This window comes from Callithrix jacchus, chromosome 8 (assembly GCF_049354715.1).
Source record: "Callithrix jacchus isolate 240 chromosome 8, calJac240_pri, whole genome shotgun sequence".
Classification (NCBI taxonomy): Eukaryota; Metazoa; Chordata; class Mammalia; order Primates; family Cebidae; genus Callithrix; species Callithrix jacchus.
The window spans coordinates 53,746,272-53,773,587 of record NC_133509.1 but is presented as its reverse complement, the minus strand read 5'-3'; the positions used below and the strand labels follow the sequence as shown (position 1 = coordinate 53,773,587).

At 40.8% G+C, this 27,316-nt stretch overlaps 2 protein-coding genes across 4 annotated transcripts in view; one reads left to right on the top strand and one right to left on the bottom strand.

Annotated features, from left to right (window-relative positions):
• Window positions 1–27,316, bottom strand: part of CHRM5 (cholinergic receptor muscarinic 5) — a 92,314-nt gene that overhangs the window by 12,097 nt on the left and 52,901 nt on the right. The window lies entirely within an intron of this gene.
• AVEN (apoptosis and caspase activation inhibitor) overlaps window positions 4,979–27,316 on the top strand; it is a 188,856-nt gene continuing 166,518 nt past the window's right edge. For both annotated transcript variants that reach the window (XM_078334430.1, XM_002753582.5), the window contains exon 1: window positions 4,979–5,365. In XM_078334430.1, coding sequence (XP_078190556.1) covers window positions 5,114–5,365 — 252 coding nt within the window. In that variant the 5' untranslated portion in view covers window positions 4,979–5,113. The remainder of the gene's footprint in view (window positions 5,366–27,316) is intronic.

The following is a 27,316-nucleotide window of genomic DNA, read 5'->3' as shown; positions in this document are numbered from 1 at the left end:
ACTGCTGCCATTGGCTGGCAGTGGGGGTTCCTTTAGCTCTGTGCCGCTCCCAGCTGGACCGTCGCCCCACCCTAATTTTCTTTGTTTACTGTGGGTTGTTTGCCTCATCAGTCCCAATGCGAGAGCCTGGATATTTCAGTTGAATATGCTGTATTTGCTCACACCTTTCATTCCTCTCCATGAGTGCTGTGGACTGCAGCTGCTTCTAATCGGCTGTCTTGGCCATATTTCACAATTCCACATTTCTGAAAAGCTCCTGAGTATTCTTGATGCTACTGATCCATGCACCATATTTTAAGTTGCAAGGTTGAGAATGATTTCCTAAGTTCCTAGAAAAGGGGAGTGATTGCTCACGAAGGGGCTGTTAAATCGGAATTTTCCAACTGCAATGTGCAATAACATTTGAACCCCCCACCGCCTTCCAAAAATCATTTGAGTTAAAAAAATTTGTCCTGTTTGAAATTAATACAACTAGCCTTTAGAGTTTCTCTGCCTTCTCTTTTCCCCATTTTTTTCCTGCCTCACTTTCTGGGAGAATGATTTTTCCCGATTCCTAGGCTGCTGGACAGATCTTTCCACAAAGGGACATAAGGTAGGTTCCATGGCTGATGGATTGATTTCTTTTTTTAGATGATAGTTGAGTTTGAAAACTGAGTTTCCAGCCTGAATATTTTCCACAATAAACTTCTTCAATCACTGATTGTGTTTATGAAGGGGTAACTTATTGTGTTTATGAAGGGGGAAGTTGCAGAAGCAAATTAAGTATAAGTGTTTATCTGGGAGTGTGGATCCTTTTGAGCTCTTCTCTGATTACTCAAACTTTCCAAGTTCCCATTTTTCATCCTACCATCTAGATTATGTTTATTTTTAGGGTACCAGCATTAAGCGAGAGCAGTTATCATCCCAGGTTTATTTTCTACCACTACATAAGACAAAGACTCTCACAGAAATAAAATCCTCTGTGTTTCTAACCTTGGCCGATTATTTCTTATTCTTTGCTGTCAATACATTACAAATGAAGCAAAGCAACATAAAAATCAAAGAAGGTAACCTCGTGTACCAAATGAATTCCTTTTCTTGTCAAGTTGCCTTGCCAACTTTTGAGGCTTTGCCTAAGGTGAGCTTAGGCCTTGCTTTTCTGAAACACCTTTTTTTTTTCTGAGAAGCTTTATGCCTGAACCTGTCTTTGCTACTCTTGATTGTTTCTATAGCAACTACAATGGAAAACTTTAATGGCATCTACAATCCAATGATATTGGGACATCATGATAACCAGCTCATATTGTTCTATAGAATATTGAGTGGCTCTTTCCCTCCTTCCTTTTCAAGGACAAATCAAGACAAAGTAGACTTAAAGCACATGGGGTACCACTGTGTTAGATATGAGGAAGGACTTCCAGTGAAGGAATGTGTGAATGAATAAAGGACATTCTGGACTTGCAGTTTTTGGTGAATATTTTAAAGTAAGCTATATCTAACTCCTTTTGATTGGTAGGATCAAAATGCTGACTGAAGATAAGGTGCTGATTAACTTCTTAATATCTCTGAAGCAATAATATCCAGAGCAGGATTTCAATGTGACATGTTCTTGAAAACATACTGGTGTTCACCGTTGTGCTAGCTGCTGTGGGGCATATAAGAGAGATATACGTAGTCCTTGAACTGAAAGGTTTCATCTTTACAGATCTAAGGAAAAGAGAATGTAAGAATAAAGTTGAGCTTTTAGACCAAATTCAGGTGACAGAGAGGTCTGTTACTGAAGACATTAAATTTCTGTATTGTTACAGGAAAGCAATAGGTGGAATTGCTTTACATGAAGGCATCAACTGGACCCATTTAATGCATACAATGCCCACCCCTGCCACAGCTATGGGGTTGGCTAGGTGGGTCCCCTTCTGTTGGGAGAGTACTGTCTTGTTATTCCAGAGTACTGGGAAAATATTACCATTTTCTATGTGTATCATGACATGAAAAAGTCTAGGAAGTATTGCCATAAACAAAGTTACGTGAGAATCTGGAAGTACAGAAGCCCTTGACTGTTGCCCAACTCTTCCCCTCAAACCTAGGCCAAGGATTATATTTATCTTTGAATTCCTAAGGGTAGTGTATTGTTCTGGAAGCAACAACGTTTCAAGGAGGAAGGAATAATCAGCTGTATCAAATAAGGCTGATAGATCAAGTAAGATTAGGTTGGAGACCTGACCACTGGATTTAGTTACATGGAGATCACAGTGAAAGTTGGTGAGTTGTTTTGGTGAAGTGGTGGGAACAAAAGCCTTGAGGAGTGGATGAAATAGTGAATGGAAGGAGAATTGGAGACAGTGCTATAGATGACTCTTCTGAGGAACTCTGCTATAAAAGGAAGTAGAGAAATGAAGCAGAAAGTGGAATAGGGTGTAGGGCCAAGTTTTTTTTGTTTTTGTTTTTTTTTTAATCTTTATTTTTGAGACAGAGTCTTGCTCTGCTGCCAGGCTGGTGTGACCTCGGCTCACTGCAACTTCTGCCTCCTGTGTTCAAGCAATTCCCCTGCCTCAGCCTCCCGAGTAGCTGGGACTACAGGCATGCACCACCACACCCGGCTAATTTTCTGTAATTTAGTAGAGATGAGGCTTCACCATGTTGGCCAGGATGGTCTTGATCTACTGACTTTGTGGTCTGCCCACCTCGACCTCCCAAAGTGCTGGGATGATAGGCATGAGCCACCGTGCGTGGCCTTCATTTTTTTTAAAGGTAAAAATATAGCATGCTTGGATGCTAATGTGAATGATTCGTTAGAAGGTAAAAATGATGTTCTGCACATGGACACAGAAAGGGGAGTACTAAACACTGGGGTCTATTCGGGGGAAAAGGGGAGGGCCAGTGGGAGGGGGAGGTGGGGAGGGATAGCCTGGGGAGAAATGCCAAATGTGGGTGAAGGGGAAAAGAAAAGCAAAGCACACTGCCATGTGTGTACCTACGCAACTGTCTTGCATGCTCTGCTCATGTACCCCAAAACCTATAATCCAATAAAAAATTAAAAAAAAAAAATGATGTTCTGGCGAGAGTGGGAGCATCTGCTGGAGAGATGTCCCCAAGTAGGTGAGCACAGATAAGATCTAGTGCAGTAATAGAGGCCTCATCTTGGACTGGGGCAGAGACCCCTCTACACTAACAGGAAGGAAGGCAGGAAACATAGGTACAGATACAGGTAGGCTGGGAGTTGTAGCAATAGCAACACTGGAAATTCCTGGTTGCTTCCATTTCTTCATGAAATAGGAAAGTCAGCAGCTCAGAATGAGGGTGGAAGGAGAGAGAAGATATTGTCTTGTATTCTGTATTTTAGGAGTTTGCTCCTTTCATTTTCAGTTCTCTAATCATGACTCCAGCCCTTCAAGTCAAAGTACTCTTATGACCTGATAAGCTCTTCACTTTCCCTTTTCTCCACCAGAGTACAGGTTGTGAATTCTGGGCAGAAAGAATAGCTCATGCCAGAGTCCCTCCGCTGGAGCTTGTGAGCACCCCTCAGTAGTAGTAGATAGAGCTGTTCAAAACAACACAGTAAATAAAGACATCTTTCTGGCCTGTAGCAGTGTTATCCTGGAAGTTACTTAACATCAGTTTTTGATCCCTCTCTGTCTGTAAAATGTGGACAACACTAGCTTACCTCATAGGGCAGCTTATTAGTCTCAAATGAAGTTATATGAGAAGTATATAGAATAGTGTTTGGTGCATATAAGTGTTACTATTTTTAAGACTGTTTCTCTGGAGTTCAATAGTTCCCTCTGCTTGGAAGGCTCCCCTACACCCATTTACCAACCAGGCAAACTCCTACTCAATCATTAGGCTTTAGCTCATCGTCTATTTCTCATGAAGCCTTGGGTAACCCATTTAAACATAATTAAACTTTTCTTCTTTGGGCCTTGACCTTGAATCTCTCACTGCACTTGGCAACACTGTACTGTACTGTAATCATCTGCTCACAGGACTAGATTATCTTCCTTGTGGGCAGTGAGCTACATGAGGACAGGGGCAAGGTCTTTTTTTTTTAATTTCAGGACATAGCACTGTGCCTGATGCAGAGTAGACAACTAGAAGCAATGAAAAGTATTAACTATGTATGGATATAGGAAAGAACCAGAAAGTACTGAGAGAGAAGAAAACACTTGTTCTGCTACACTGACATTTTAGCCCTTGCTTTCATTATTTTCATGTGGTTTCAGTACCAAGTTAAAAACTGCTTCCATCCGTGTAACCAACTGTCCCCCTCCCTTTTTTCTCCTTGGTCCAAAGAAGGGACTGGAGTGAGACTGCCTTAGAATGTCAGTTCCACCACTACCTAGTTGTTCACTTCAGACAAGTTTTTTTTTAACCGTTCTAAGGCTGTTACCTTCACCTGCAGAATAAAGGTAACAGTAGTCCCTACCTCACAGAGCTGTTATGAGAATGAAGTACTCATGTGCTCAATAAATGTGAGCTACAGTAGTAATTTCTACAGAAATTCTGAGAACATTTAAGCCCCTTCTAGCCATCTCCCAGTGTGCACTGCTCTCTCCCAGGTGCTGCATTCTGCCTCTCACCAAACACACACACTGTTTTTACATCCACACTTCTGAACCCTGACTTCGGTATAGTTTTAAAATGATACATATTCATTCCTGAAAATTAAAATGGAAGAAAAAAATTAACTCACTGGAAATCTCGGCACAGTTAACCACTAACATTTTTGAGTCTATTATTTGTTTAAACCTTTATGTGAATGCACACATTTAAACATTTTTCCCCCAAAAGTCCGTATTATACAAATTCTAAGACCCGTCCTTGCACTTTCCATGGTCCCCTCCACCTATCTCTGAGGCCTTGAGAACCCCACCCCGCCACCAATGCAGACCCCCACCACTCCCAGCTCCCACCAGTCTGGCCTTCCCGCAGTCCCAGTTCCGGTCCCACCTGCGGGACCTCGGCCGCGCCGCCCTGCCCCGCCCCGCCGCGGCCGGCCTCCATCCCCGGCCCAGCACCCCGTGGCCACCGGGCGCCGACCGCTCGCGGCTCCTCCGTGCGGCCCGCTTCCGGTAGGGCCGGGGAGTCTCCGCTGCGGCTCGGCTCCCTCGTGCTCAGCACTGCCAGTGGCGGTCAGATGCAGGCGGAGCTCGGAGGTCGGGGAGGCCGCGGGCGGCGGCCCGGCCGCGATAGGCCCGGCAGAGACCGCCACAGCGAGCGACCAGGAGCCGCAGCGGCGGTAGCCAGAGGTGGCGGCGGCGGGGACGGAGGCGGCCGCCGGGGCCGTGGCCGGGGCTTCCGCGGCGCTCGCGGAGGCCGAGGAGGAAGAGGCGCCCCGCGAGGCGGTCGCCGGGAGCCGGGAGGCCAGGGTGCCGGGGCCAGCGCGCCGGTAAGGGGCGACGGCTGGTGGGGCCGGACGGCGTGGAATTCGGGCAAATGGGGTAGGGGCAGCTAGTCAAGAGCCGCCAGCGACCGTGCCAGGCGCGCGCCAGAGTGGCGGCGGCGGCGGCGCATGCGCGGGACCGGCGGAAGGTGGCGGGGGCGCGCTTGTTTTGTGAGCTTGGCGTTCCTGGCGGCCTCCGGTCCCTGCTGGCGCTAGACGGCAGAGGTCGGAGGGCTTTCTAGCCTGCCCCAGGGTCGGGGTTAGGAACCCAGAGACCAAGGCCTTGTGTTGGGGCTGCAAGTCTCGGCTGCCCGTGGGGCCGGCTGGGATGTCTGCACGATTAACCACTGTGGGACTGAGGCGCAGCCAGGGCGTGGTCTCTCGGTGCCGAGGCCTTGGCAGCCTTACTACAGGACGCTCCTGTTAACTGGGAGGGAAGGGAATTTTTGGTCTTTTTTGTTTACTGTCTGTACAGTGCCTAGTACACAGTAGGCGCATAATAAAAACAGTTTGTTGAATGAAAGAACGACCCGTGCGACTGGACTCTAGTATTTGGGGGCGGGATCAGATGCATATTTCTTTGTAATATCGTAATTCTCTTTTATTACACCTATACGTGTAGCAATCAGGGACCACTGTCCTTCGTCGTTTTTAATTTTCAACTTATAAATGTTTGAGCAGTCAAATTATGAGTTTATATAGCAATATCATCAGTCTTATTGACACATTCATAGAAAGTTTTCAGAGATTGGAGCAGGGGTTGATATATATGGGGGCAAACTCAATCATATCTCAGCTAAGGAAGTTGGAGGACTGCCTTTTTATGAGCTGTTCTGTTAACATCTATAGGACAAGACCATCTTTATATTCTAAATTCTTATGCACACAGATTTAAAAAATTCTTTTTTGAATGAGGCCAAATTTGCTATTACTGAAATATTTACATCTTAAGGGCACAGCAGATAAGATATCCCTAAAGAGAGTAATTGTATACAATACAAAGCTGGGAAAAAAATTATAAAACTTTAAATGTAACAAACTTAAGTCTTGTTCGGATTAAGGTAGGTAATAGGCAAAACTTGAATGAGATATAAAAACATTTTTGGGTCAGTTTACCTAGTATTTGAGGAAGGTAATGCCAGAAACTATAGACCAACCTAGTGCCGACTTTGTATCACATTTTGTTCTTATATCTGTATTTTATATATATGTAATATGTACATAATGTAGAATTATGTAATACAATAGTATATAATAAACACAGTGTATTATATAATATATATAATAATTTTTATTTTTATAGGTTAATTGACTAAGCTTTCACAGATAGTAGCAGAGCTGGGATTTATACCAAGCTGGCTTGAATCAACTATATTTTATCTGTTACTTTTTTGTGAAACAGTCACTTTGCCGAGAACAAAGTAGACAATCCTTGGCTGCAGAGATCCTGCTTTAAGAGTAATTGTAGTAATGATACCTTTGGTATTAACTATGGTGTCTGGCACACAGGACTTTACTAAGTGTCTTTAAGTTGAATTGAGTGAGTGAAGGTGCTTCTGTTTTGTTAATCTCTGTTGAGTTAAATTGGGTGAAATGATGGTATATCATTAAAGAAAGAATAACCCAAGACTTTAAAAAATTTAAGCTAGTATTGTAACGTTCTGTTAAAAGTTTAGGCTTTTATCTTTTGTCGAGTTGGTCTTATGCCTTAATCATCATGTTTTCAGTCAAAGCTGGAGGAAGGGATGTTGGGCAGATTATTCCTTAATTTTGGTTTGGATTGGTGATCTCTAAGTTCCTTCCATTTCTCAGATTCTGAAGTACTGTTTGCATTTAGTCTTGCTAGGATACCATTTCTGGTGCTTAATGATTACATGAGACAAGATTGACTTTCCTGAATCTTTCTCGTTCTCATACCCCATGGTGCATTTGTACCCCAAGGAGAGAGTAGTTGAAATGATCAGAAGAAAAAAAAAAAATCGTAATAGACTCTCAGCCATGTAAGGACCAGTTGTCCACCTTCAGAAACCAGTATTGTTTACACCTTTGCTTTCTAGTTTGGACCACTGCATGTAAATGGAAAACAAAATCAAACTAACCAACTTTTAGATAGCTATGTAATACTCCAAGGTAACTTACTTGAGTACGAATTTGAGTACACCTCTTCTTAGTCTCTTGCTCTTATATCATTCCTTGTGAAAATGGTCTGAGCTCTAAACTTACTGATTATGGGAATGCATAATTATCTTCACAGAATGCTCACTAGAAGCATTACTGTACTAGACATAATCGTTAAAAAAAAAAAAAACTGGCTGGGTGTGCTAGCTCACACTTTTAATCCCAGCACTTTAGCGGGGCTGAGGCGGGTGGATCACTTGAGTCCAGGAGTTCAAGACCAGATTGGGCAACATAATGAGACTCCCCATCTCTATAAAAAAATATAAAAATTGCCAAGTGTGGTGGGGTGCATCTGTAGTCCCTGCTACAAGGGAGGCTGAAGCAGGAGGATTGTTTGAATCCTGGAGGCAAAGGCTGCAGTGAGCTGTGATTGTGCCACTGCACTCCAGCCTGGCTGATAGAGTGAGACTCTGTCTCAAATAACTAACTTACTAACTAAATAAACAACCGCTCAACCCCACCCCTCTCCTCCAGCCCCCAATACTAGGATTCTTTAGTATTTATCTTTGTGATGAGCTGTTAGCAGAGAGGAAGACAAGGCCTGTTGGCAGTAGTTGCAGTTTTTTTTCTTTTTCTTTCCTGTATAAATAACAGTAATTCACATTTGTTGAGCACTTAATATGAGATGAAACGGCTGACGCACCATTAAATAACTCAAAGTTAGGAGAGGTGAAATAACTTTTTAATATCACTCAACCAGAAAATTGCTGAGCCTGGATTTCACCCCAGCATTTTCACTCCAGAGCCTGTTCTTTCAACTGCTGCTCTAAAATGCCCTGGAACTTTGAGATTTGAAAAAGGGATGTGTGGAGGACTGTTGAGTGATTCCTTCACATGCTTGTTTTTTTTTTTTTTTTGGCAACTGATGTTTTAGTATGGTTATAAGGTTTTAAGGTAATATTGATACCATCTTCAATTATTGTGGGTATTAGCAGACCTTTGCTTTCTTCTTCTTTTTTTTTTTGAGACAGAGTTTCGCTCTTGTTACCCAGGCTGGAGTGCAATGGCGTGATCTCGGCTCACCGCAACCTCCACCTCCTGGGTTCAGGCAGTTCTCCTGCCTCAGCCTCCTGAGTAGCTGGGATTACAGGCATGCGCCACCATGCCCAGCTAATTTTTTGCATTTTTAGTAGAGACAGGGTTTCACCAGATTAACCAGGATTGTCTCGATCTGTTGACCTCGTGATCCACCCGCCTCGGCCTCCCAAAGTGCTGGGATTACAGGCTTGAGCCACAGCGCCCGGCCCCTGCTTTCTTGCTTCATGTTTACATTGCAGCTTTTCATATTCCTTTTAAAATGACTTATGTTCAATAAAAGATGAGACAGCTGTTTATAGCTATACTAAAAAGTAGAATCTGGAGATGATTTATTCTGATCAAACTTTTCTTTGTAAGTAAAGCCTGAGTAGTAATTAATACCAGATGCCTTTGACATTTTCATTTCCCTTGGTAAAAGGAAAATCTCTAATTTTCTGTTCAAGTTTAGTGGGAACCTGGAAGGAAGAAATGTCAGTCAGTTACAGGCAGGTGTCTAAGGCACTTGCGCCTTTATTGTTGCTGAAAGGAGCCACCAGCAACATGTCAGCCAGCTAGAGACTGAGAGCCTGTAAAAGCTCAAACTGAAATGACAGCCTCTAGACTCTATTTTCCTTGAAAATCTTGAAGCTTTCTGGAAAAAATTTGGTTAGAAACTTCACGTGCTTAAGTGTCCCAACAGAAGATTGCTTCAAGATTAGCTCTTGGTAATCCATGAAATTGACCTCCTCTCCTCATGCTACAAACAAAATTGCTCACAACTGTAATTATTTTGGCATCCTTATCCTTATTAACATATTCTGTTTTTTAAGTTGCTTTTCTCACTGACCATTATTTCACTTACATATTTTCAATATCAACACAGACAACTGAACTTTTTTGCTTGTAAATTCTGCCTAAAAAATTTTGGGAAACCATGTGCAATGTACTTTAAAGTTTATATCTAACACATTTTTATCAATGGATCAGAGAATTTCAAAATATAAAATTTCCAAACATATTGTATAGATTGACTTTTAAAATAAAACTGTCACACAACTTTTATATATTGTTTCTTTTTCTTTTTTAAAGAAACTGGGTCTCACTTTGTTGCTCAGGCTGGAGTGCTTCCTTCAACTCCTGTACTCAAGGGATCCTCCCACATCAGCCACCTGAATAGGTGGGAGTATAGCTGTGAACCACCATGCCCAGCTAATATTTTTATATTTTGTAGAGATGGTCTCGCCATCTTGCTCAGGCTGGTCTCAAACTCCTGGGCTCAAGCAGTCCTCCCGCCTCAGCTACTCAAAGTGCTGGGATTACAATTTGGATGGATTTTAAATAGTAAAGTGATTTGATATTTGCCTTTATCCATTTAAAAAATCACATTAATAAACTCTTTAGTGGTGTGAAGATTTCCATTGTTTCTTATTCTTTTTTACTTGTATTTTAATTCCCATCTCCTACAGAACTTTATTCAACAGAATACATTTTCATAGTTGAAAATCTTTTAGTGGTTGCCATTTCATGTTTTCCTGTAATAAAGGTTGAATTATGAAATGTTATGTAACCTTAAAGGCTTGAGTGCTATTTTTTCTTTTAGATTGAATTAAGATTATATTGATTAATAGTTATTTTGATTTGCAGTTGTTAAACATAAAGGTAAAACTTTATTGTAAATGAATCTCATTTTCCCTAATGAGCTTAAGTATCCGTGGATAAATATTACTTATTGCCTGCCCTAGACAGGATTTAGTGTCAATTCTTTTCTCAATTTTTGATTTTATAGATGTAAACACTGAGAAACATTGTTCACATAAATAGGTAGATGGGAATATTGGAGTTTTGCCATGTAAATATCACCCAGTTCATTAAATATCTTTTTATTTATATGCCAAAATAATTATTTTAGAAGTATTTTAAGAATCTGTCAAGTGATCACTGTATTAGGTTCTCCATCACTTTGGTTGAAAGCAAAGAATTGGAACTACCTGATTTGCAAAGGACATGTTATACTTCCTCAACATCTATATTTAAAATTGGGACTTGGGGAATACAGCCAGATTGAGAAAGGCTGAGAAGGAATTGTGCTGTCTTCAGGTGCCTTCTAAGGTAGACTGCTTTTGGGAAGACTGTGGGTCTTGAATATCTGAGAGTTTATTCTCTGAAAAACATAACCGCTCTTACACTCCTTGGAAAAATTGAACCACCAGGTATTTGAACATTCCATTTTGAGGACAGCTAAGATCATAGCACCTTTGTTTCTTAGTGAGTTAGTTCATTGCATAAATTAATTCAGAGCTTTTTTGTTTTCTGGCTATCCATCATTTGTGAAATATGGTTTCCAAGTTTGGTCATTCTTTTTTTTTTTTTGAGACAGAGTCTTGTTCTTTCACCCAGGCTGGAGTACGGTGGCCTGATCTCAGTTTACTGCAACCTCCGCCTCCTGGGTTCAAGTGATTTTCCTGTCTCAGCTTCCTGAGTAGCTGGGATTACAAGGTGCGTATCACCATGCCCAGCTAATTTTTGTTTTTTTAGTTGTGACAGGGTTTCACCATGTTGGTCAGGCTTGTCTTGACCTCGGCCTCCCAAAGTGCTGGGATTACAGGCGAGAGCCACCACGCCTGGCCTTTCTGAGCTATTTAAAATTTTGTTTAGTTACTGTGAGCATGTATTACTTTCTTTCATGATCAAAGAAACAAGTTAAACAATAAATGAAATTAACTAAAACCAGCTACTTCTTCAGAATAGATCCTAAAAGAAATCCTCACAGTTAAATGATTATCTGAACATACCTGTGAAGGAGGAAGGTGGTGTTAAATGTAGTTTTGCCGTGAAGAAATAGCAATTGGGTAGATTTTGGCTTTTTTCAGTACAGCCTAATAGTTGGTAGTGGGATTCGTAGTCGAACTTGAGGTTACTGATTTCTAGGAGGAGATTTAGTTTGTCATTATTGAATGATGAAAACAATTAATTGTACTTTTTTTTCTCTGCGATAACTATTATTTACAGACTAATTTTCATGCTTTCCTTTCAGGCATGTATACCTTTCATTTCTATTAATAACATTGCAAAATGGTTTGGCTATGTTGAAAGGTAGTTCATCATTTAGATTTGTTGACTTAAGCTTTTCTGGTTTATTCAATATATATCTTATTACCCTTCGAGATATTTAAAGGTGGGGTAATAAAATGTGGAGATGGGAATTTAGGGTTCCTACCAAATAACTTAGAAATAGAAGTCTCTGCCTGGGAGTCTAAAGTCCAGGGATGTGGCTTCACCACAGTATGCTGCCAAAGCTGAAAAGCTCTACTCCCATTTCTAAAATTATGGTTCTTTAAACCCCAGGGCTTCTAAGCTGCTGTGTGCTGTTAAAAAGACTCGGGTCTTTTCTATCTTATATGCCTGCCTTCTCAATTTCTTTTTCTTTCTAAATTTGGGACATCTTAATATTAATTCATTCTTATTCTCTCTTTTACTTATAAAACATTTTGATGTGAAAAGCCCTTAAGAGACTACTCAGTTTTCGAATGGCATCATTATAGTTTATAATCAATGAAATAATCCTTGTAGGTTTTTTTTTTTTGATACAAGTTCTCATTCTGTCTCCCAGGCTGGAGTGCAGTGGTATGATCTTGGCTTACTGCAACCTCCACCTCCTGGGTTCAAGTGATTCTCCTGCCTCAGCCTCCCCAGTAGCTGGGATTACAGGTGCCCACCATAATGCCCAGCTAATTTTTTATATTTTTAGTAGAGACAAGGTATCACCTTGTTGACCAGGCTAGTCTCGAACTCTTGACCTCCAGTGATCCTCCCACCTTGGCTTCCCAAAACACTGGGATTACAGGTGTGAGACACTGTGCCCGGCTGTAGTTTTTTTATATTTTACTTTCAGATTTGCTCTGTAAGTACATATAATTGATGTGCAGCTAGCTTAAAAGTGACCGTGAGACCAGGTGCAGTGGCTCGTGCCTGTAATCCCAGCACTTTGGGAGGCCAAGGTGGGCAGATCACTTGAGGTCAGGAGTTCAAAACCAGCCTGGCCAAAATGTTGAAACCCTGTCTCTTCTAAAAGTACAAAAATTAGCTGGGCATGGTGGTGCACACCTGCGTCTCAGCTACTTGGGAGGCTGAGGCAGAATAATTGCTTGAACCCAGGAGGTGGAGGTTGCAGTGATCCGAGATGGTGCCACTGCAGTCCCTCCTGGGCAACAGAGCAAGACTCTGCCTCAAAAAAAAAAAAAGTTCTGATTAAAGGAGTTTTTATTTTATTACTTTTTAAAGAAGTGAATACTGGAGTTGAAAGCACATGTATAGGTGCTGTTGGGCCTAACCAAATAAAGGACAATTGATTCATCTGTCAAATGAAGGTTGAGCTAGATATATTATCTTCACAGCCCTTTTCCAGTTCCAAAACAACAATGAAAAGAAAATTCCAGGCCAGTCCTGGATATCATCTGCTGCATAGAACATGTTTGCTTGCAGCTGAAATTAAACCAGTACCAAAGCACAGTTTTAGCACTGAACGGCAGGTGGGGTGAGCAGCCCAACATGTTTCCAAATACAAGTACCATTCCTATCATTCTTCAGCCACTGAACGACCATGGAATGCTTGCAAAGCTCACTCAGTATATTTAAACCTTAGCCAAGTAGATTCAAACAACAGCAATAGAGTCTTGATAGTGATTATAATACTTGATTACTCAGTTTGACTGCTTCCAGAATTGTTACTATTATTTCAAAACAGACTGGAAAAGTTTGAGAAATGATATTCATTTCTCATTCTCTTCTCTGTTTTTCCTCCTCATGTTTTATTAGATTATCAAGTACATTCTTATTCGTAGAGATAGAAAGACTGGGAATCAGAGAAAAAAGTTATAGAGGAAAATCTTTTGATGATGGACCTTTTTTTTTTTTTTTTTTTTTGAGACAGAGTCTCACTCTGTCACCAGGCTGGAGTGCAGTGGCTGGAGTAGCTGGGAATCCAGGCAGGTGCTCCCACGCCCAGCTATTTTTTTTTTTTTTTTTTTTTGTATTTTTGGTAGAGATAGGGTTTCACCATGTTGGCCAGGTTTGTCTCAAACTCCTGACCTCAGGTGATCTGCCCACCTCAGCCTCCCAAATTGCTGCAATTACAGGCATAAGCCACTGCTCCTGGCCGATGACGGACTTCTAAATCTTTTGGATATGTGAGGCATTGTCTCTGATTGATCACCAACATATATCATGGCCAAGGATAATTAGCAAATCTGTAAGCTTAATGTGATGTTTAGTGTTTTGTCTTTTACATAGGTTTTTCTAGATGAAAATGTTTACTGAAACTGGTAGTATAAACAATTGCAGTCTGGCATGTATTATCAGATTTATGAAATTTCAATATAATTTCATTTATTACTGAGCATTAATGGCTTAGAGTCAAAGTAGAGCTTATGTCTACAGAATAAATTTTATGTAACAAATAGCAAACTTTGGGAGTTGTTCTTTTCTTTTGCATTACTAATCTTTTCTGACATATTTAGTTTTGTTTAGTCTACTTTCTTAATTTTATGTGTTTTAGAAACAGAGTTTACATTTGCAGTTTACATATATATTGACTTTGTTGCCATAGCCACCTGTACCTTCCATTTTCCAAGCTCCCATATCTTTAAATATGTATTATTTTAAAAGAACAAATTAAAGCGATACCTTTGTTTTTCAGTGCAGGAGGTGACTATATATGTTATATAAACATGTGTAATTGGCCCATGTCTCTCTCTAATCTCTCTTTATATATTAATATATAAAAATCTCTATATATTAATATATATAAAATTATATGTTATGCTATTTGGAAGCTGTTTACAATCTGAGTTTTTAAAAAATTTATAGTAATTTGTGGTTTTAATTGATAGTTTTCCTTAATGAATATGCTATGGACAAAGGGCTTTGCTTTTTTTTTTTTTTTTTTGAGACAGGGTCTCATTCTGTTGCCCAGGCTGGAGGGCAGTGGTGCCAGCTCAGTTCACTGCAACCTCTGCCTCTGGAGGTTCAAGCGATTCTTGTACCTCAGCCACCTGTGTAGCTGGGATTACAGGCACACGGCACCATGCCTGGCTAATTTTTGTATTTTTTGTAGAAATTAGGTTTTGCCATGTTGCCCAGTTTGGTCTCAAACTCCTGAGCTCAAGTGATCTGCCTGCTTCAGCCTCCTGAGTAGCTGTAACCACAGGTGTGTGCTTCCATGCCCTGATAACTTTTTGATTTTTTTTTTTTTGTAGAGACAGGGTCTCCCTTTGTTGCCCAGGATGGTCTCAGACTCCTGGGCCCAAGCCATCTTCCTGCTTCAGCCTACCAAAGTGTTGGGATTGCAGGTGTGAGCCACTGTGCCTGGTCCCTTGTTAGTTTTCTGACACAAATAATGAATATTGATGACTATCTCTCTAACCACGAGAAAATAGGTTTTTGGGTTTTTTTCTTGAAGTGGTTAATATGAAGATTTCAAATGAACTTTGTGGCTAGCCAAGGTCACCTGACCATCACTGGAATTAGCCTGCTCTCTGCTGTAGTTTACTTATATCATAAGTCTTTTAGTTCCTGATCTTTTGATCTTCTTGTTTGTTGCTCACTTCACACTTACTGATAACTTTCTTCCTTTCCTTTAACTTGCATGTGGTAAAAATATCACTTGGATGTTGAGGTGAAAGGGCTTTCCTGCTAAAAAGCAGGAGAGTTCTATAAGCAGTGTATTAGTCTTTATTGCTGCTGTGACAAATTATCACAAATTTAGTGGCTTAAAACATACAAGTTTATTACAGTTCTGGAGTTTAGGGCTCCAACACAGGTCTCACAGGTAAAATCAAGGTGTCTGCAGGCCAGAGTTCCTTCCTCGAGGACTCTGGGAGCATCTGCTTCCTTTTAAGCTTCTAGAGGCTACCTAATTCCCTGGCTCTTGGCCCCTTCCTCTGCCTTCAAAGCCAGAAACATAGCATGCCTTGGACCCCGCTTCTTTGATCATATCTCTTTCCCTCTCTCTCCTCTGCCTCCCTCTTTTGCTTTTAAGAACTCTCGTGATTACCTGAGCGCACCTGGCATATTCTCCCTATTTTAATGTCAGCTTCTTAGCAACCTTGATTCCTAGCCACAATTTTTAATTCCCATTTGCTATGTAATCTCACATATGCAGATTCAGGGGATGAGGACATGGACATCTTTGGGGAACATCTTCAATAAAGCATTAAAAAAAGCATAAGAGAACTTTGGTTTGAAAAATTTTTGGAGTTCTTGTGTTTTTAGCCTGTGTCTTTCTGGAGGAGTCATGCCCTGTGAGTGTTTCTCAACCTTTTAAACCCATGTCTTCTTTTGAAAAATATAAAAATCGTATTCTCTGGTCAATAATAGACATATTCATTTCCCTCCCTAAAATATTCATATAAACAGCCCCCAAAACCCCAGCCCAAGTGTCTGAGCTAAGGAAGGTTTATCACACCTGTACTTAGCCTACAAGTGAGCCATCATTTTTGACTTATGGATTATTTTAAGCTCTGGGATATGGTGTTCACACTTTTATTGAGACTTAAAATCTGTGTAATATTTGCTTTATTCTTTATCACCAAACCCACTTCCCCCATAATAGTGATTATCTATATTGTTATCATGAACTTATTCAAAGAAGCAACACATATTTTCTGGATGTGTCCCTATACTTAAGAGATAGGTAGAGTGCAGCTGGTGCTGGTTCAGGAAACGTAGAAGGCCTAGCATCTCAACTGTGTAGTTGACTACAAGCTAATTTTTGTCTCGTTGTTGTAACAGCTGAAACAACTCATTCATAGCAATAGGATAAGATGATTGATTTTATAAGGTCTGTGGTTTCAGAGAATGTAACCTGCAGGGTGCACACACTCTGTTTCCATATATAGAAAATATATATTTAATAAGCTTTGCAGACTTTTACAATCATTCTTCAATTTACAGAAAGATTGAGAGACTAGGCTAGAGAGCATACTCAGTTTATACTCTGTACCCAGTTTCCCATATTACTAGCATCTCACGTTAGTATACCACATTTGTTACAATTAATGAACCAATATCCATATATGATTATTAAATAAAGTCCATACTTTATTCAGGTTTCCTTAGACTTTACTTAATGTTCATCCTTTCTTTCTTCCAGGATCAAAGTATACTACATTTAGTTGTCATGTCTCCTTGGGCTCCTCTCTCAGACTTTCCTTGTTTTTGGTGACCTTGATGCTTTGAGGCGTGCTCGTCAGGTATACTGTAGGATGCCCCTCTGTCTACACACTGTCAACATGATTTCTTGCTGTTGATGTAAACCTTGATCACCAGCATAAAATAGTTATTTTTCAGGTTTCTCCACTGTAGAGTTACTCATTGCCTGCAATCTGCCCCCCTTTCTACGCGGCACTCTTTGGAAGGAAGTAACTGTGCAGCAGCACCTTCTTTGACGGTGGAGTGTCTATATAAATTATTTGGAATTATATATGGGAGATTTGTCTACCTCATTTATTTATTTACTTGAACATTTTTGCTAGTGCGGACTCATGGATGTTTATTTCATACCGTGTGCTACAACCCAATGCTACTTTTTGTTGTTGTTGTTCCACTTATTCCAGCTTTGGCCACTGGGAGCTCCTTCAGTTTGCTCCTGTGCACACTTCATCAAAGGGGACAAGAGAGAGAGAGAGAGAGAGAGAGAGAGAGAGAGAGTGTTTGTGTGTGTGTTTGTGTGTTTGGAGAGGTATGGGGAGATACATAAAAATAAGATTAGCTGGGCATGGTGGTACATGCCTGTAATCCCAGCTAGTTGGGAGGCTGAGGCAGAAGGATTGCTTGAGCCCAGGAGTGTGAGGCTGCAGTGAGAGATGACTGTGCCACTATACTCCAGCCTGGGTGACAGAGCAAAATCCTGTCCCTAAAAGAAGTAAATGCATGCATAAATTTGTGATTTCACTTTGTATTGATTTCTCTTTGATCTGTTAGAACTGAGGATGAAGTAGATTTCAACATTAGGCTTTGCTCTTAATTCGAAAGTAATTTTTTTTGGGTTGAGATCGAGGGTAAGGAAGATGGTCAGATTAAACCTTGCATGTTTTGTGTCTCTGTAGATCTGCCTTCCCATCACATTTAGAATAAAATCCAAATTCCTTACTAGGCCATATAAGGCCCTTCATGATCTGACTCCTGCTTGTCTCTTAGACCTCATTACCTCTTGCTTTCCCCCTACTTCATCCAGTGTATCCATAATACCAACTTTGTTCTGATCCTGGAGTGTGGCAGGATTATCTCTCCTGAGGGTCTGAGCACTTGCTGCCAGGAATGTTCTGCTTTTCTACCCCTAGATCTTGGCATGGCTTGCTCCCTTATTCCATCTGGTTCTCTGCTTAAATATTAGTCGGCAAGGATTGCTTTTCTTTTTTCTGTTTTTTTTTGAGAGGGGGTCTCATTCTGTCACCCTGCCTGGAGTGATCTCGGTTCACTGTAACCTCTGCCTCCCAGGCTGAAGCAATCCTCCCACCTCAGCCACCTGAGTAGCTGGGACCACAGGTGCACACCATCACTCCTGGCTAATTTTTTTGTGTTTCTATAGAGACGGGGTTTGGCTATGTTCCAGGCTTGAACTCCTGAGCTCAGGAGATCCGCCTGCCTCGGCCTCCCAAATGCTGGGATTACAGGTGTAAACTATTATGCCCGGCCTGCAGAGGTTTCTTCACATAGGTTGCCCCCGTCACTCTTCATCTCATACCTACTTTATTTTGATACATTTATCACTACTTCAGAGTTATTGTGTCTTATGTATTTAACACTAGCATTATGAAGTATTCATTTTGTTGTTTGACTCCTCCAGTGGAATGCAGACTTCATGGGTGCATGGAATCTGTCTTGTTCACTGCTATGTTCCATGCACATTGGCTAATTCCTGGCGTAGTATCAGCTCTCAGTAGATATTTGTTATATAATTGAATCATGGATTTTGTGTTTAAGCAAGGGATTACATCCAATATTCTGGAAACATTCACATTTATTTTCTGGTAGCAGGTTGGATGCTTTTCCTGTTACAATTAAAACCAGTGAAGGGAGAAGGGGTTTAGTTTACATCTGAAATCAAATCCCCTCTCTGGGCTTCTCTCTGGATAGAGTCCTCTATTTTGCCATTAATAAAAAGAGCCAGAATGAGCTTAAATTTCTCTGGCCAAAAAAGTGGCATCGTCAGAATTTCTAACACATATTTTCTTTCTTTGATGCCCTTCACAGCCTGAAGGTGTGTAGATTAGGTCTTTTTAGTCCCTGGGAGCATGCAGTAAGCAACTGTTTACACTTAATATTTAATTGCCCACCTGGCCTTTTAAGCCTGGTGTGATTGAAAGGATGACAGAGGCTTACGGAGTAGGGGCAAGAATAGGACAGTACTCTGGAGGTCAGAAAGTTTTTGTTTTCTTCTGTCTTTTGTTAGCGCCTAAAATAAATGGTGACACCTAAGAGAAGGTTAAAATATTGTGGACCAAATATCAGGTTTTAGAAGAATAGATGACCAGGCTTTCTCTACCCTGACCACATCATCAAGAGGAAGGTGAGAGGTAGGCTGGGCCTGAGCTCCAGTGTGTATCAGCTATCATTATGTGATGTGGTCAAGAGAGAGGCTGCCACAGCTATTACTAACATTGCTAGAGAGGACTCGGCCAAGATGAGGTTAGTCCGCTACAGCCTATTTCTCTTGCTGATGGCAGCTAAACTCAGTTGGCAGATAACCTGAGGGCTCAGAAAAGTAAAAGAAAAGCTGGCAGATTGTAAAGTGAAAGCCTGGAGAAGCAACCTGTGTGGGGCATGAGTTGGGTGAGTTTTTCATTGTTCTTTTCTTTTTTACTGCTTTAAGACGGAGTCTCGCTTGCAGCCTCTTCCTCCTGGGTTCAAGAAATTCTCCTGCCTCAGCCTCCTGAGTAGTTGGGATTACAGGCTCGTGCCACCATGCCCAGCTAATTTTTCATATTTTCAGTTGTGATGGGGTTTCACCGTATTAGCCAGGATGGTCTTGATATCCTGACCTCATGATCTGCCTGCCTTGGCCTCCCAACCCAAAGTGCTGGGATTATAGGCGTGAGCCACTGCACCAGGTGCTCATTGTTCTTTTCTATCTGGCTTTGAGCCAAAGGCAAGCTTTCAGCAGAGCTGCAGTGGTGGTACAGAGATAGCAAAAATCCAACAGAAATCCCATCCTGCTGGCCAGAAGGTCAGGAAAATGTCAGCTGGAGGGAGGTGGGGAGAAATGCCTTCCTTTTTTAATCATGGTGTGCAGACTCCTCGGAGTCTTTAAATTTCTGTGAAGCAGAGAAATAATCTCATACTTATGCAAAAGGTGTTAGTATTGCTAACTCCAAGGGAATTTTACCAGCATGCAGATGTTCAGGCTTGCAAGTCCTGTGTTCCTGCCTCAAAGCTTATGTGCCCTTCCTGCTGCATAATCCTTATCGTGAGATTTGCATTTTGTTTTGATGGATGGGGAGCTTTGAGAAAATCCACCTTTCTCTAATACAAGGTAAAAGCTTTCTCCCTTCTGTAGGCGTCTTTGCTGCCCTTTCTTTTAATTAAATATTTTTTCCTCCTTAATGTTGGGAGAGCTTCCTAAAGGTCACACTTGAAAAGAGCTGCAGAAGGGAGATGCAGATTATCGTAGTATTCTGTCCTGTCATGGGGGAAATTGCCTTGAGAATTGTCTGCCTCTGAAAAATGTGTTTTCTTATTTCTCTATTCTAGTTATAATTGTCGGGATTGGAAGGAAGGAATTTTTGCTAACATGTAGCCATGATGCCATTCATTTAATGGCTGAGGAACAAGAGAAAGCAGTTCAGCTAGAAAAGGGGATGCCAGCCACACTCCTTTCAAATGTCATGCATTGTGTGGCAGGACTGGGTTTCCAGTATAATGCATGCACTTGTCTTTATTGTAAACAATGCTGTCTTATTCCATCTCCAAACTATTTGCACTTGAAATCTCTAAGGACAAATTTTGCAGTAGTTGTCATTTACTTTTTGTGGACTTTAAGAATGCTGCATTTTATGGACATTGAGTGCTGTGAGTGCCTACTTCTTTTCCATGTTAATGTTGTCATGTAGTAGTGCTTTTATTTTATTTTTGTTTTTATTTTTGAGATGGAGTTGCAGTGGCATGAGCTCAGTGCAACTTCTACCTCCCGAGTTCAGGTGATTCTCCTGCCTCAGCCTCCCCAGTAGCTGGGATTACAGGCACCTGCCACCATGCCCAGCTGATTTTTGTATTTTTAGTAGAGACAGGTTTTCACTGTGTTGGCTAGGCTGGTCTCTACCTCCTGACCTCAAGTGATCTGCCCACCTTGGCCTCCCAAAGTGCTGGGATCACAGGTGTGAGCCACCTCACATGGCTATGTGTAAGTGTTCTCTTAAATATATAGAAAATACTTTGTAGCCGAGTGTCCCAGCTACTTGGGAGCTATAGTCCCAGCTACTTGGGAAGCTAAGGCAGGGCAAAAGAGCAAGACTACATCTCCAAAAAAAGGAAAAGAAAAAGAAGCAAGTTTTTTAAATAGAAAACTTCAGCCAGGTTACAAATGAGAAAAAATATGCATTTTATGGACTCTTCATCAGGGAAGAACTGAAAAGGAGAATAAATTTAAAAGAGGAGCTTCAGATGCTGGAAAGCTAGAGGAGCATACATGAAATCATTTCCTGTCAGGTGACATAGATGTGTAGAAAAAGACTTTTCAGATGATTGGCCCAGTGACTCATTCCTCACCATTTGGTCAGTGTGTGCATATAGACTGTCTCCACATAAGGTAGGTGCTTAGAAGGAAGAGGATTTTGGTAGGTCCATTTGTTTTTGTTTGTTTGTATGTTTTTTTGAAACGGAGTCTTGCTCTGTAGCCCAGGCTGGAATGCAGGGGTGCAATTTTGGCTCGCTGCAACCTCTGCCTCCTAGGTTCAAGCGATTCTCCTGCCTCAGCCTCCCGAGTAGCTGGGACTACAGGTGCGTGTCACTATGCCTAGCTAATTTTTTTTGTTGTTGTTATTTTTAGTAGAGATGGGGTTTCACCATGTTGGCCAGGATGGTCTCGATCTCCTGACCTTCTGATTCTGCCCTCCTCGGCCTCCCAAAGTGCTGGGTTAACAGGTGTGAGCCACCATGCCCGGCCCCATTTGTTTTTTAATACGAAGTGGCAAATCAAACAGCTTTTACTGATTAGGGCTGGAGTTTGGCCCTTTTTCAAAAAGGTAAGTAAAAAGTTATGTAGAAATTATATCTTGTGTCTTATGAAATTTGGCCTAATTTGTTAAACTTACAGCTTTTCATGACAAGGAGAGTAAGATTGTGATTCAGTCAAGAGGACTGACGTGATCTGCTTTTATGTGATCTGTTTTTATGAAGGTATACACAGCTTTATGAAGTTACAGCTGTTCATCTGTAAACTTACAGCAAGTAGTAATGAAAGTGCAGTGAGAATTGAAATCCACTTCAGAGTTGTGAGGTGGTCTGAGAAGAGGGGATGTTCTACTAGATGATGGCATTAAGCCTTTAACCAACCATGATGGGGGAGGAAGGTCTAGGTCACATGTGTTTCACATAGTTTCCTTTTTTCACATTTTGCCAGTTTGTCACTAGCTGACATCTGTTTTGGTTTGTTCGAGGTATTTTCAACATTTTTGCAAATGGTCCTCAACTTCTTTGGTGAATTGTATGTTTTTTCTTTACTGCCGTTGATGGTGTGCATCTTTCTCCCCAATCTCTGGTAGTGGTGATTGCTTTTAACTCTGAGACACTTCTTATTATAAAGCTGTTTTCCTGTACTGTGAACTTGCCGTTTTCAATGATTCTTATGAATAACTTTCAGTGAGTAAGTTTTTGGGTTGGATTTGTTCACTTGAGTAGTTGATAAGCTTTCAGAGTGGACACTTGAACTGTTTCAACTACATTTCATTTGTATACATATAATTGATTATGTGTAAGTAAGGTCCTGTCTATCCTCCAGGGCTTCGTTGAAATTAAGGTAATTGAATGAAAATGAGTTTTGAAGAGATTCAAGATGGTGTCATTGTAGAGAAGGGTAGTTTCACACATCAGAAAATTCTTCAATCATCACTCTCTGGCTTCTTACATCTCTTCTGCCAGTTAAACATTGCCATTTTTCTCATTGGTTATTATGAGTTTTGAATAGAACCTTCACAAGTCTTTATAAACTAAGACATTTTAAATGGAGAGTGATTTTATTTTAATCTTGTTTAGTTATGAGACATTCTATTAGCAAAGCACTGGATTGCATTTTAGTAGATTGTGATTTGCCTCTGCTGTTTTGACCTTGAGCAAGTCCTACTCTGAACTTTATCTCACCCCTAAGGCCTAGGGGCTTAAACCAGATAATCTACATGCTTTAAGATAAATGGTATTATTTCATCCAAATTTCTGATTTGTGTCCTTGGATTTATATTGTGGAACAAACTTGTAAAGGCATCAGCAAGGAAGTTCTATTCTAAAAGCAGAAAATAACACTATCTTTTTAAAACCTCTATTTTGAGGCGTGGAAAAGGCATTTAAAAAATCAACTCTTGGCTGGGCACGGTGGCTTCCGTCTGTAACCCCAGCACTTTGGGAGGCTGAGGCAGGTGTATCCCAAGGTCAGGAGATGGATGGTGAAATTTTGTCTCTACTAAAATACAGAAAACTAGCCAGGCATGGTGACACATGCCTATAGTCCCAGCTACTTGGGAGGCTGAGGCAGGGGAATTGCTTGAACCAAGGAGGTGGAGGCTTCAGTGAACCGAGATTGTGCCACTGCACTCCAGCCTGGTGATGGAGTGAGACTCCGTCTCATAAAAACAAAAAACCAAAACAACAACAACAACAAAAAACTCTTTTGAACCTGTTGTATGCATTAAAGTGTAATTGCATACAAAATAACTGCTTAAGATTTTGCAATTTTATTTTTGTAAGTTTTGCTAAAATAAATAGTCATGTATTGCTTAATGGGGATATATTCTGAAAAACATGTCGTTAGGTGATTTGTCATTGTGCAGTACCATAGAGTGTACTTACATAACCCTAGATGGTGTAGCCTGCTATACACTCAGGCTGTAGGGTATAATCTGTTGCTCCTAGGGTACAAACCTGTACAGCATGTTACTGTACTGGATACTGTAGACAGTTGTAACACAATGGTATTTATGTGTCTAAACATAGAAAATGTAAAGTAAAATTACTGTGTATAAAAATGGTACACCTGTATAGGGTACTTTCTATGAATGGAGCTGGCAAGACTGAAGGTTGCTCTGAGTGAGTCAGTGAGTAAGTGGTGAGTGGATGTGAAGGCCTAGGACATTACTGAACACTACCATAGGCTTTATAAACACTGTATTCTTAGGCTACACTAATACATTTTTTTTTCGGTAGTAAGCCCTAGTTTCCTGTAATTTCCTTATAAAATTTTTAAACTTTTAATTATTTTTACCTTTTTGACTCTTGTAAAAACACTTGGCTTAAAACAGAAACACATTGTACAGCTGTACAAAAATATTCTCTTTATATCTTTATTCTATAAGCTTCTTTTTCTATTTTAAAATATTCTTCTTTTTTTTGAGACGAAGTCTCACTCTGTCACCCTGGCTAGAGTGCAGTGGTGCGATCTCGGCTTACTGCAATATCCGCCTCTCAGGTTCAGGTGATCCCCCTGCCTCAGCCTCCTGCGTAGCTGAGACTACAGCTGTGCACCACCACGCCTGGCTAATTTTTTGTAATTAGTAGAGATGGGGTTTCACCATGTTGGCCAGGATGGTCTTGATCTCCTGACCTTGTGATCCACCTGCCTGGGCCTCCCAAAGTGCTGGGATTACAGGTGTGAGCCACTGTGCCTGGCCTATTTTTCTACTTTTAAAAGTTTTTTCTTCAAAACTAAGACACAAACAATTACACACATTAGTCTAGGCCTACGCAGGGTCGGGATCATCAATATCACTGTCTTCCACCTCCGCATCTTATACCACTGGAAGGTCTGTAGGGGCAGTAACATGCATGGAGCTGTCATCTCCTAGGGTAACAATGCCTTCTTCTGGAATACCTCCTGAAGGACCTGCTTTAGCCTTACAGTTAGCTTTTCAAAAAGTAAGTAGAATGACTATACTCAAAATAATGGTAAAATGTATAGTATAGTAGATAAATAAGTAATATAATCATTTATCATTATCAAATATTATATACTGTACGTAGTTTTGCTAGACTTTTATATGACTGGTAATGTTGTAGGTTTGTTTACACCAGTATCACCACAAGCATATGAATAATGCCTTGTACTATGACATTATTTTCAGTTCCTTTATAACCTTATGGGACTACTGTTGTATATGTGGTCCATTGTTGATTAAAATGATATGTGGTGCATTACTTAGTTGCTGGATAATGGAGTTTTTAATCATTTTAGAATCCTAGGCTTACTGGCCAGGCACCATGGTTCACACCTGTAATCCCAGCACTTTGGGAGGACGAAGTGAGGGGATCACTTGAGGTCAGCAGTTTGAGACCAGCCTGGCCAATATGGTGAAACCCTGTTTCTAGTAAAAATACAAAAATTAGCTGGGTATGGTGGCGTCCATCTGTAGTCTCAGCTACTCGAGAGGCTGGCAGGAGATTTCTTGAACTGGGAGATGGAGGTCGTGATAAGCTGATTGCACCACTGCACTCCAACCTGGATGACAGAGTGGGTCCCTATCTCAAAAAAAAAAAAAAGAACCTTACTGAAATCACTTATCTTGGTTAATTGGCATCTTACGAGAATTGATACCTATGTGGTCCTAGGGACATTACCTGAAAAATCTTAAGTGGTTGCTATCTTCTCATCAGCTATTTTGAAATGTCATTCTTTGGAGAATCTGTTTTACTTTATTGGAACAGGGATGAGATCTCCATGCTGTTTAAAATGGTATGGTGGTTGCTTTGCTGTTTTTCGTTTTGTAGGAGAGCTCAGTTCTAGGCTTTTGGATGAATTATTAATAGGTGAACAGAGTGGGTAGATTTGAGATGGGTGGTTGGGTTCATTGTAGATGAGAAGTGTTGGCAAATGACATCTTTTTCTTTTTTTCCTTGAGATAGGGTCTCATTCTGTTGCCCAGGAATGCTCATTACAATCACAACTTATTACAATCTCAACCTCCCCGGGCTGAGGTGATCCTCCCACCTCAGCCTCCTGAGTAGCTGGGACTACAGGGACGTGCTACCACGCCTGGCTAATTTTTGGTACTCTTTTGTAGAGATGGGGTTTTGCCATGTTTCTCAGGCTGATCTTGAATTCCTTGGCTCTAGTAATCTATCCACATTGGCCTCCCAAAGTGCTGCAATTATAGGTGTGTGTCGCCATGCCTGGTTGACAAATAGATATTTTGGTGAACCTGAGTTATTTAGAGGTAATGGTCTAGAACTCTGAATGTGAAGAAGAAACAAACCTCTTGTCTTTGACAAAACAGTTATGCTGGTTTAAAATGGAACCACTCACCAGAGAAGGGAATTCTCTGGTATTTAATTTGTTTCTGAGTACATATTCCGTACATACTCCATAGCATATAAGCAGGCAGAGACACTTGGGTTTTGTTAGTGGAGAAAAGTTTGTTTACTGGATCAAAACTCCTGTTGGCACTATATTTCAAAGATTCAGGTGACATTTTTTAGCCCAGGAGATAAATATTGCTGAGATACTTTTGAAGTGTGATATGAAGGGAAAGGGGGAAATTTGTAAGAGCAAAGAATCATGTGGCCACATGCAGATAATCAAGTACTAGGAAGTAGGTTACTGACCTGTTGAGATGGAGAGGTCAGGACCCATGCGAGCCCACCTCAGTGTCTATTAGTATTGTATTCTAAGTATACTGCATAATAAGATTTTTAAAAGTCTGTTGTTTTGTTGATCTTATAGTACTGTGCACTTTGTTCTAATGCAGAACCTAGGAAAGATAATTGCTTTCTAGTTTTATGTCCACATAATGGTTACTGTTCCGATCTGAGGGTGTATTATTTGAAGAAAAGTTAGAGTCCATCTAAGGAGCCAGGAATGTACTGTCTACAATTCTTGATTCTGCTAATGAATGGTAATTACTCTGATGTATCTCATTTTTCTCTGAAACAAAATAACACCTATGAGAAAGATACAAGGACTTGGATAAGGAAAGGGATGGAGTGAAGATCCCCGTGGGATGTGTCACTGAATATTAGCTTTGTGGGTTGGTTTACCTTTTTCTCCGTTCTCAGAGTCTCTCTACCCACTTTTTAATCTTCGTGTATTGCTGTTTCTGAGTAAGATTGAGAGTTGACAACTGTTATTTTTATTTTTAGCCCCTAAAGACCGAAGGTGGAATTTTTAGTTAGATAGTTTAACAGTGAGATTGTATTATAATAAAACATTTTTTGATATTTTGTGAAATTTTTTTGTTTTTATTTTTTTGAGCTGGAGTCTTGCTCTGTCACCCAAGCTGGAGTGCAGTGGTGTGATCTTGGCTCATTGCAACCTCTGCCTTCCAGATTCAGGCAATTCTCCTGCCTCAGCCTCCTGAGTAGCTAGAACTATAGGCATGCACTACCACACCCAGCTAATTTTTGTATTTTTAGTAGAGTTTCTTTGTATTGTATTTTTGTATTTTGTATTTTTAATTGGCCAGGATGGTCTCGATTTCTTGGCCTCGTGATCCACCCACCTCGGCCTCCCAAAGTGCTGGGATTATAGGTGTGAGCCATTGTGCCCAGCTGATAGTCCTTTTTCTGTGC